The sequence below is a fragment of the Vombatus ursinus genome, unplaced genomic scaffold (assembly GCF_900497805.2).
Source record: "Vombatus ursinus unplaced genomic scaffold, bare-nosed wombat genome assembly UNPS02014773.1, whole genome shotgun sequence".
Lineage (NCBI taxonomy): Eukaryota > Metazoa > Chordata > Mammalia > Diprotodontia > Vombatidae > Vombatus > Vombatus ursinus.
The window spans coordinates 35,560,741-35,572,545 of record NW_020954551.1 but is presented as its reverse complement, the minus strand read 5'-3'; the positions used below and the strand labels follow the sequence as shown (position 1 = coordinate 35,572,545).

The following is an 11,805-nucleotide window of genomic DNA, read 5'->3' as shown; positions in this document are numbered from 1 at the left end:
GCATTGTAACAGGACATTGTGACAGCTCAAACTTCTTATTTAAATCATACAAGCACTGCATCATAAGCACGTAAGCATGAGCACAAAAGACAAAACACCAGATTTTGCAGATGACTCCTGTTTTCAGTGTATATCATTACATCCTAATGTGAGCTTTCTGATGATAGATTAAATGTAGATGGCAGCTTTTTTGGGGGGGAGGGGCAGAGGGGTGTTCTGGCCCTGTGAGATCATCAGTATGGGCAGCTGCCAGTGTGGAAACCTCATTGCACTGATGCAGATCAGCAAATTGTTTTCTGGGACACTGAAAAGTTTAGTGATTTGCGTAGCTTCACACACCCAGTATATATCAGGGGCTAGACTCGAACCCAAGTTTTCCCGACTGCCAGGCTGATTCTCAATCCACTACTCCATTCTGCACCTTGATAGAAACTCTAATTAAAAATCATAGTATCATAGATTTAGAGCTGTAAAGAATTTTGGAGATCATCTAGTTCAATCCCATCTTCACCCCATCTTACAGATGAAGAAACAGAGGCTGAAAGAGGTTAAATGATATAGTGGATGGAGTGCCAGACTTCAAGACAAGAAGTCCTGAATTCAGATCCTGCTTCAGCCAATTACTACCAATGTGATCTTAGTTAAGTCACCTCTCTAAATCTCAGTTTCCTCACCTGTAAAATGAGATAATAACAGCATCAACCTTGCAGGATTGTTTTTTAAGGATTGTGTGAGATAACATATAAATTGCTTTGCAGATCTTAAAGCATGATATAAATGGTAGCTAGCCATTAAGAGAGAGAACCTGGATTTGATTTAACCACTCTATCACTCTTGCATGTAGTCATTGCTTTACTGGAATGATGGACTTAGATTTGAATCTGGGTTCTACTGCTTATTACCAGTGTGGCATGGGGCAAATCATTTTACCAATCTGAGTCTCAGTTTCCTCATCTGTAAAATAATGGGGTTGGATTAGATAATCCAGGTCCTTTTCAGCTCTAAATCTGTAATGCTATGTTTCTTTGTGGGAGGCATTGCTACAAAACCATGTCTTGGCTCCAGGCTCTGGCCATCCCCTATGCCAGCAATGCTCTCCCTCCTTATCTCTGCCTCCTGGCTTGCTTTTAAGTTCCAGTTAGAATCTCACCTTCTACAGGAAACCTTTTCCAATCTTCATCGATTTTAGCGCCTTTCCTCTGTTGATTATCTCCCATTTATCCTGTATACGGCTTCTTTTTATATCATTATTTGCATTTTATCTTTCCTATGTGAGCAGGGAACTGTCATATGCCTTTCTTTGAACCTCCAGCACTTAGCACAGTGTCTGGCACATAGGCATTTAATAATGCTCATTTACTGACTCACTGACTGACTGAAAGGAATATAGTATAATATGATAGGATTTTTTTTAAAAAAACAGATGCACTAATACACTCAAGGGGATTGTTGTCCCTGTTAAAATAGTCTCCTTGGAAGGTTACACACCTATTGCAGCGAGACTACCATTGTTCAATATATCACGGGGACTTATCTGGAATGCCCTTCTGAGCCCATGGTACTTTGGGATCCCTTCAAAGTTGACAAATCTTCATTCCTTGAGAATCAGGGTGGTAGAAGGGATAGCATGCTGGAATTGGAGGTCAGGAAGACTGGAGTTCAAATTCTGCTTCTGACATTTATAGTTGCATGACCCTGAGCAAGTCACTTAACCTCAGCTTCCTCAGGTGTAAAAGGGAATAATAATACCTTTAGTACCTTTCTCAAATAATTGTTGTGAGATAGTATGAGTAAAGTGCTTTGCAATCTTTAAAATGCTGAAGAGTCATCAATTATTATTATTATCCTTAGAGGGTAGATTTTATTTTTGGAAACACCCAAAAGCTATTTGGAGTCAATTCTGGAACCAAGCTGGGGAATCCTGGTATTTTATGTGGGGAAGGGGTGAGTGTGGGGTGAGAAGATTGAAAGTTACATACGATTTTAAAATAACACCACTAACTAAAAATTTTTTTTTTTTTGCGTGCCTTGTAAACTAGTTAAAGAAGATTACAGATTCTAAGCTGGAAGGGATCTTAGAGGTCATCCAGCAGCTCCCCAAGGGAAGTCTCTAAATTGTCTGAGTAATCGCAGCCTCTGGAGGATATGTGTGTTGCCTTCCCAGGTGAAGCAACAGTTGTCGTGCAGCTATACAAGTTCCGGAACGTTTGTTTTAACTAACACTCAGTGTGGTTATATCCCAGTCGTGCCCTGAGCCTGTCTTTGTACATCTCAGGGCTCGTCTAGGGTTCTGCTCATCTCTCCACTTCAATTTGATCCCATAGAAACCAAGGCATTTAATCCACCTCCCAAATATCAGAGCCCTAGTCAAAATCCTGGAACTCCTTAGAAGCCCTGAAGGGGTCAGGTGCCCAGCCAGGGCTGTGCTTGAAACACTGTAAACTTTTAAATCTCTGTTTTCAATTACACTCCAATTCCATTCCAGCCCCTCATCTGCGCTACCTCCAATGAGGAATAGGGGATTTCCAAGACTTCTAGTCATGCACCTCTTCTTGAAACCTTGGAGAGTTTGAGTACTCTGGAAATCCAAGAAGTCTTTCTGCCTTCATTTATTTCTTCTTTCGAAGTCATTTTCATCTCTACACCCCACCCTTGAAGTTTCCCTTTAGGAGCGAATGTGGAAAATCTTTTTGAAAGCCTTCTTGAAGTTTTCATTGCAGAGGGGGTAAATGAGGGGGTTCAGGGTAGAGTTGATGTAGCCCAGCCACATGGTGAACATCTGGACGTGCTCATTGCAGCATTTTGTGCAATAAGCAATGACCATGAAAAAGATGAAGTATGGGATCCAGCAGACAATGAAGGCCGCCATGATGCAGCCCAGCTGTTTGGCAGCTTTCCTCTCCCGGTTCATATGCAAACCTTTTATGTATTGCCTGGAATGCGAGCGAAGCCTCTTCCAGGTCATTGTCAGGTAATCCAGGCCAAAGGTTGTTTTGGTCTTGGCTTGGCCTTCAGCAGGCATGTCTGTGGCTGATTCAGTGATAGCATTGAAGTCTGCTGGGTGGGAGAATGCCTCAGCAAATATGGTCTCCTCAGATGTTTCACTGGCATATTGAATGGCTGGGGACAGCTCCCTGGGGTCTGGTTGGTTCTGGTGTATGGACATGTATCTTCCCGTCTCCTCCATCCTAGTCTGAGGCTGCACAATGTCAATAGGGAAGTAGTGGTCTTTGACCACCACTGCCTCATCCTCTTGTTCAAAACCTTGAGGGGTTTTCTTCTCTGGATGTGACTCCTTTGCTGGGTCCCGGACCTTTGTGGGGATGCTGTTACTCATGTGATAGTGAGTATCTTCTGGCTTCTTTTTCAAAGTCTCCTGGTTGTCATCTTTCTCCTGCTTTGGGAGGCAGATCTTGTGCTTTTTGTGACTTATGTTGCCATCTGAGAAAGATGGGAAGGATGCGTTTATGAATTCTCGGTGCTGGCAATGCTGCTGGACAGCCCTGTAAATCCTGGAATAGAACCAGAGCATCAGCAAGGTGGGCAGGTAGAAGTTGATGATGGCAGTCATCACCTTGAACCAAGTGACCTTGTAGAAATCTGTCTCACACTTGTCCCCAGCAGTCACATTGAACTTGTCAGTGTCTGGCCAAAAGCTTCTCCATCCCAGAATAGGGATGATCCACAGGGAGGACAGAAACCAGGTAAACAAGATAGTGACTATCGCTCTGGTCTTCGTGCGATACCGTAGGTACTTGAGAGGTTGCTGGACAGAGCGGTAGCGGTCGATGCAAAGAATAAAGACACTAAAGATGGAAGCGGTGCTTGCCACATAGTCCATGGAGAGCCAGAAGAGGCAGAGGGGCCGGTCTAGGGACCTAAAGAGGTACACGATATTCAAGGGCATAACGGCGGCGCCCACAATCAGATCAGCTACGGAGAGGCTGACGATGTACAGGTTGCCCACAGTGTGCAGTTTCTTCTCTGTTCTCACTGCATAGAGTACCAGGAGGTTAAGCCCCACTGTAACGAGGGAGATGCTGCTCAGAACCATCACCAAGGGCACCAGATGGGGCTTATTAGCAGCATCAGCTGTCCTGTTGACCTCACACATGGTTCCTTCTTGGAGACAGGAGGAGGTGGGAGGGGTCATCGGGCACTAGAGGAAGCTCTCACTTCTTCTGGTGACTTCCTGGAAGGAGATAGAGAGTGATGTCGGTAAATCCTTTGGTGCATATTTATAGTATGGTACAGCTGAAGAACTAGCATTTACACCTGTCGTCAGGCATCACCATCTGCTTTGACAGAAAGAGGTGCCTGTCTAGAACTGAGAGCATCTACAACTGAGGTTACAGATGTGTAACTGGTTCTGGCTCTTCCTTGGTGAAATCTTAGATGAATCCTATCACCTTTAGTTTCCTGAGCTATGAAATGAAGGAGAAGGGGAAGCACCTACTGTGTGCCAGGCACTGTGTTAAGCACTTGATAAATATTATCTTATTTGATTATCTCATTTAAAGAGATTGGATAAGATCAAGGGTTCTAATGACAACATTATTTCAGGGAGTCCATGAACTTGGATGGGAAAAAAAATGACATCATTCATTCATTCATTCATTCATTCATTTATTTACTAACTAACCTTTAATTGAAATTTAGCATTTCACTCAATTATTCAAAGACATAATTCTGAAAGGGGGTTCATAGTCTCTCTCTACCAGATTGCCAAAGTGGCCTATGGCAAAAAAAAAAAATGGTTGAGAGCCTCAGTCTAGATGATTTCTTAGGTCTCTTCCAGTTTTAAAATGCTGACTTTATGATGATCCTGGTTTTCCTCTTACTTTTCTGACTACTCTTTAACTGGTTTCTCCTTTGAAACTTAACCTTTTAAAGTTTTTAAAAAACTTAACTTTTTATCCCTTAAATTTAGGTATGTCACAAGATGTAATTGCTGCTTATGTTCACTGTGCTATGGAATTAATCTAGTCTCATGACTTAAACTTTTATGCAAGGGTCTCCCAAATTTACTCTTTAAACTTTGATTTTTCTCCATAGTTCCTGAGCAGTCTTCTCTGACCAGTCCATCCAACCACGATCTCTTTCTTCTTTAATTTCTAATGTTTGCCTATCAATTTGGATTTCTCATACGCTTCATGTATTGTGGGGTCATCTTTTTATGTTCACATCTTATGACCTAACTATACTATAGGGTACTCATGGATAAGTTCTGGGGCCCATTCAGCAGAGAACCTTGCTTCATACTTTACTCAAAAAATTGAGGCCATCATTTGTCAGCTCTCTCTCCTCCCTTTTCTTTCTTTCCTCTTTCTCTCTCCCTCTCCCTCTTTCTTCTTCCCTCTGTCTTCCTCTTCCTCTTCTTCTCCCTTCTCCCCTTTCTCTCCATTTAAAACATTTTTCAATTCATAAGCATTCCTTTTTTTTTTTTTTTACCCTCTGCCCCTCCCGACTGGGAAAAAAGAAAAGAAAAACTCTTGTAAAAAAAAAAAGGTGCCTAGTCAAGAAAAACAAATTCCCACATTGGTCATGTTCCAAAAAATATCTGTCTCATTCTGCATCTTGAGTCCATCATGTCTCTGTCAGGAGGTGGCAAGCATATGAGTTATTTCTGTTTCCCAATTCGAGCCTCACATCTCAATGTAATTTCTCATTTTGGGCTCCTTTGCTTCAGTCCTTGAGGAAGAGGGCATCCTTCTCTTTGTCAAGGCCAATTCCTCCATTTGTACCCTTGATCCCATCCCTTTCTGTCTCTTCCAGGAGCTTGCCCCTTGAGTCCCATCTTGTGTCTCCCTACTTTTCAATTTCTCCTTATCCATTGGTTCCTTTCTTGCTGACTCCAAATATGCCCACAGCTCTCCTAACCTTAAAAAGCTTTCACTTTCATCTTACCATTCCCTCAAATTACCATCCTGTACCTCACCTTCTTTATATAGCCAACCCTTTAGAAAAAGGTATCTATTGATACTCATCACCTCTTCTTTCTTACCTTCTGTTATTCTGCAACCTCTTTTGGTCAGGATTTTATTTCCACCAATCAATTGCTTTCCCCTCAGAGGAAGGTCCTCAGAGGCAGTGGGGTACAGTACAAAGTGTACTGGATTTGAAGTCAGAGGACCTGTGTTCACATTCTAGCTCTGTAACTTATGAGCTGGTGTGACTGGTCACAAGTCACTCAGCCTCTATGGATGACCTCAGTTCTTCTTCTATAAAATCAGGAAGTTGTGCCAGATGGTTTATGAGGTCTTTCCCAACTATAAATTTTATTATTCTATTAACAGTGATCATTTCATTGCTAAATCCAATGGCCTTTTCTTAATTCTCATGCATCTTGACTTTTTCTTGGCACTTCTGACACTCCTCTGAGATAGTTTCTCTCCCTGGGTTTTCCTGACACTGCTGTCTTTTGGTTTTACTCCTACCCATATGACCAATCCTCAGGCTACTTTGCAGGATCATCATTGCGCCCATAGTGGCCCCTTAATGGGTGTGTACCCCAGGGCTAGGTCCTCGATTAGATACTCTGCAGGGACAGAATGAAGTTCGTCTTGGGGCTTGGCCCCAGAAAAAGTAGGATCAAAGGAGTTGGAAGATGGAGGGGCTTGTCCCACCTTTCATAAACCTGGATGTGGCTCTCTATCCAACCCCAATGCTCCTAGCCTTTGGAAAGAGAAGGATAGGGAGAAAGCATGCCTTTGTGGGTCTCCTACTTCCCTTTGGGTTCCCTTTCCTCACACCTGGGCCCATCTAGTCCACGTCTAATCCTAAGTACCGCTACCACAGGGTGTTGATGGCTATCAACCTAATCACAGAATCTTAGTATCTCAGAATTGGGAAAGACCTCAGAGATTGTCTACCCGTGTGGGCCTCTACAAGAACTTCCATAATATCTAGCTCTGATCCTTCCTGAGAATGTGACCATGGGTAAGCTGACTTAACCTCTCTAGATCTCTAGGCAGCTAGGTCGCATAATGGATAGAATCTTGGACTTAAGAGTCAGGAAGACCTGAGTTCAAATCCTACCCTGCCCCCTATCCCTCTTGTTCATATATCATGTTTGTGATGACCCTCTTACTCGTCCTCAATCCTAAGGAGCCCACAAAGAGCAAAATGTTCTGTGCTTAAGGCCCTGAGTGCCCCCTCATTCGCTGGTTCCTTACTTCTTAAGCACCCACACTTGAGGACAGGGGCTAGGGACTTGGATGGCATGGAAAACTAGCAGGAGCCGTAGTTTTAAATTGTACTTGGGCCTTCCCTGGCATATAGTAGGCACATAATACTGCAGATGCTTATTGGTTGACTGATCGTCTGACATTGTTCTCTGCCCAGCCTCCTCCTGGCAGCTCATGTACCCCCAAATCTTCCAAAGGGGACCCAAGCATGTTGGTAACTGCTTCCCAGGAATCCCCAAGGCTACCCTCTCCCACAAAGCCTCCTCCAATATGGTCTTTTATGGAATTTGCAGTACTGGGACTGACCACATAGGGAGAATTCTGCCACTCCTCCTAGGGGGAGTTGTATTTTTCACAGAAAACGCCAGAAATCTGAAAAGCTTTGAAAATCCAAAGGAATGAAGTCCTAATGGAGGGATCTGAGAGCATCCCAGGAATGAAGAGACAATTCTGGACACAGAAGTCTTTCCAGAGTCCCTCACAGTATTTCTGGCCATACATGAAGGCAGATACAAGCTGTCTCCCTACATCTAATGACCAAAAGGCTCTTTTCCTTACTAGTTGTGTGACCTTGGGCATGTCATGTAACAACAACCATAATAATTGGTATTCAGTGCTTTCAGGTTTGCAAACTGCTTTACAAATATCTCATTTTATCCTCACAACAACCCCCAGGAGGGGGGGGCAGATGCTATTATCATCCCCATTTTATAGATAAGGCAACTGAGGAAGACAGAGGCTGCCCAGGGTTACCCAGCTAGCCAGTAGGCATCTGAGGCTGGATTTGACCTTGGTTCTTCTTGATTCCAAGTTTAGCCCCTCTATGCTTATAAGGAATAAGCAAGAGACAGCATTCCAGGTATCTTTTTGACTGTTGGCAAATTACTTAAACCCTCCCTGTCCCAGCTTCCTCAGCTGTGAAATGGTGAGAATAATCACTAGACCACCTATGTCACAGAACTGTGGCAGAAACCAAAGCCCTTTGCAAACCTTAAAGGGGGGTTATTGTTCTTGCTTTCTTTTTTTTTTTCTTGGTAAAACCTTGTCAAGGTCCTGCTACCATGGGGAGATAAGGTTTATTAAAGGAAAACACAGAAGTTGGTGCCCTTGTGATACAGAATCATCCACGCCTTTCCTGAGACCTCAGGCAGCAGGACACACAACCTAACACACATGCCTTTACCAGGGACATACGCCACATAGGGAGATTACAGACAGACAACCTCTCCTTGAATGCCTACAGTGACAGTTATTGATATCTCACTGGGCTGCTAATTCTGTTTTTGACAGCTCTAATTACAACTATGAGTTCTTTATATTTAGCTGAAATCTGCCTTCACTGTAACTTCTTGACACAGTCTACACTCTCTTTCATTTGATAGCTCTTCAAATATTTGAAAGCTGTTATCATTATACCCCTAATTCTTTACTAGGTTAAATATCCCCAGTTCCTTATAGGACATAATAAATTAGGTTCAGATGAAGTTCAGATTCTCATATTTTATTATACTATTCTGTCATTAAGTTAGTAGGAATGTTGACTCTAGGGTAATAAAGCAACCCCTCCTTTTTCATTTCCTTTATCCAAGAACTGGCTTTCTTCAAGTCCCAGCTAAAATCCCACCCCCTTTCCTGAACCTCCTGAATTCCAGTGCCTTTCCTCTGTTAATTATCTCCAATTTATCCTGACTGTATCTTGTTTGTACACAGTTGTTTGCATGATGTCATCTCCCCCTTTAAACTGTGAGCCCCCTGAGAGCAGAGACTGTCTTTTGCCTTTTTTTGGGGGGGGGGCTAGGCAATGGGGTTAAGTGACTTGCCCAGGGTCACACAGCTAGTGTCAAGTGTCTGAGACAGGACTTGAACTCAGGTCATCCTGACTCCAGGGCTGGTCCTCTATCCACTTCGCTACCTAGCTGCCCCTTGCCTTTCTTTCTAACACCAGAGATTAGCACAGTGCCTGAAACATAGTAGGAATTTAATAAATGCTTGTTGTCTTGACTTGGCTTGAATCCAGTCCTGTTAATGCTTGTTTTGCAATCACTAATCACTCCTGCATCTAGAAATGTAAATGTTTAATAACAGGCTCTCCTGGGGAGAAAAATGCACATATTCACACATAAAAACACACTTTTAAGTGTAATGTGCATTATTAACATTTTCACCATCAATTTCTTAAGTCTAGACAATCAACAAAACAACAAATCAAGTCCTGATTTGTAATATTTGCTAATTTCTGAGGTTACACTGAAACTTTAACACTCAGCTCTCTAACCAGCTGGCTCCAGCACATGCCTGCCTGCGCCCCATCCTTTTTCTCCTTTCCCAAGGTCAAACCCGAACCACTCCAGACTCTTAGTGTAATTGATCTATGCTATGATAGTTTACCACCTAGGCCTCCACTCTTCTTCCCATTTGTTTCCCCAATCATTTTAAAGGACTCCTCTCCCCAGAGTCCAGGTAGAAGCCAGAAAGGGAGACCTGAGGCTGGGGGTGGAGCCAACTTGTAGAGTTCCCTAGAATCAACTGTTAAATTTTCAAGGTGAGCATTCGCATCTAAGAAATTGGCTAACACTACACATCAAGTCTTGATTTATTGTTGTGTTGATTGTTTAGAATTAATAAAATGATGGCAAAAATGTTAATAACACGGAGTAAACTTGAAAGTGTGCCATGCATACATTTTTGTTTTTTACCTTGAGAGCACATTGGTAAACATTTACCAGCACACCCCAATCTGAGTCCCCCTCAGAGAATCAGGGTTCAAATATTATCTCCCGCCTTTCTATTGGACCAGGTTAGACTGTGAGCTCATTGAGAGTGGGGACTGTTAGGTTTTATTGACTTTCTTTGTATTCCTGGTATTTATCACAGTGTCTGGCATATAGAAGGAGCTTTATAAATGCTAGTTGACTGACTGATCAAGCTGACTCCTGGATTTATAGCTTGTATCCGCTAGAATAAACATTTAATGTGCATGTGTCCAGCTGGGCCTTGAGTGTGCCATGGACTGGGAGTTAGGAGAACTGGGCTCTTGTTCTAGTTTTATTCCTTATTATCTGCATTACCATGGGCATTTCTCTGAGCCTCAGTTTTCTCATCTGTTCAATAGGTATAATTGCATCTCTCAGTTCTACCTCCACAGGGGTGTTGTGAAATTCAACTTCATTAACGGATATGAAAGTGCTTTGACACTGGTAAAAGTCTTACATGGACATAAGGGATAGTGATTAAGACAGAGAATGATGATAAAGATGCCAGAGAACAGGAAATGTAGCCTTTTTTAAAATTTATTTTTCTTTATTTTTAGGCAATTGGGGTTAAGTGACTTGCCCAAGGTCACATAGCTAGTGTCAAGTGTTTGATCTGAGGTGGGATTTGAACTCAGGTCCTCCTGACTTCAGGGCCGGTGTTCTATCCACTGCACTACCTAGCTGCTCCTGGAATGTAGCCTTTGCAGGAAGAATTCCTGCCTCTATGATCCTTCCAGGGGAAAGATGCCCAAGGCACATGGAGGTGGGAAGCAGGTGCCTTCTGCCTGGGCAACTCGGTTCAGCTTCTCCAGGGCAAAGATGGATGAGCTTTGGATCCTCACCATCATTATTGATGGCTTTGGGCCTTGGATGAAGAGAACAAAGCCCTCTTTGGCAACTCTTTCCCCAAAGTCTGTGTGTTCTGAAGAGTGTGGCTGCTTGTGTGATTTGTTAGCTGCTCTTTGCTGCTGGCCAACTCAAGGGCCTGGTGCCCTCAGAGGAAAAAATCAGACCTCACACCAAGAAAAGCCCTATAACCTCAGCCAGAGTGCTTCTGGGATGGGGCCAGGTGACTCACCCTCAGGACACCCATCTCAGCCCCTGAGCTCCCAGGCCAAAGGCTGAGTGGCTAGCTAACCACCTGGAGAGGTGAGGGCCTTGATCTCCAACAGGGGGGGTCCTGTGGATTTTGGTGTTAGGAATTCAAACAAGCAAAACAGAAAATAAGAAAGCTGCTCTCATTGCAAAGTGGAAAGGAGCGGCCAAAGAAGACAGGGAAGGGAGAAGATAGCACAGGAACTTGAGTTTGTTCATGGGGAATTCTAAACCCTCAAGAAAAGTAATGGGGTAGAGAAGGTAACACACCATCATCGTGCCCATGATTAAGAGACCTTCTAGGTCATCCAGTCTAACCCTCCAATCTTACATTAAAGGAAACAGCAATGTGAAGTAAACTGCCCAAGATTGCACAGGGACGAAGAGGCAGAGCCAAGATTTGAACTCAGGTCCTTTGACTAAAAATCTGGCACTCTTTCATATTCCACTGTCCACAGAAGAGTAACTTAAATGATAAAAGGGATGAGACATTGCAGTGTGAGGATACATGTCAAAATCCTACTCAAAATCAAGCTCGACTGCTGCCTTTTCCAAGAAGGTTTCCATGATTTCCCTCCACTCCTGACCAGATGTGATTCTTTCCCTCCTTTGAACCTTCATGTATGAGGTTCTTCTTCTATTCCAATCTGCCTTTTATTATAATTATTTGTGTACTCATCTCATCTTCCCAATGAAACTGTGACTTCTTTGAGGGCAAATGTTATTCATATTTGTACCTTGCACGGGACTTTCTATGAAGGAGACAATCA

At 43.1% G+C, this 11,805-nt stretch overlaps 1 protein-coding gene across 3 annotated transcripts in view; it reads right to left on the bottom strand.

Annotated features, from left to right (window-relative positions):
* Positions 1-542: 542 nt before the first annotated feature.
* The window catches only part of HRH1 (histamine receptor H1), a 128,734-nt gene continuing 117,471 nt past the window's right edge, over positions 543-11,805 (bottom strand). For 2 of the 3 annotated variants that reach the window (XM_027864113.1, XM_027864116.1), the window contains one exon: positions 543-4,192. In XM_027864113.1, coding sequence (XP_027719914.1) covers positions 2,666-4,153 — 1,488 coding nt within the window. In that variant the 5' untranslated portion in view covers positions 4,154-4,192 and the 3' untranslated portion in view covers positions 543-2,665. Of the gene's footprint in view, positions 4,193-6,004; positions 6,167-11,805 lie in introns of those variants that run through there. The other variant, XM_027864115.1, reaches the window with a different exon arrangement.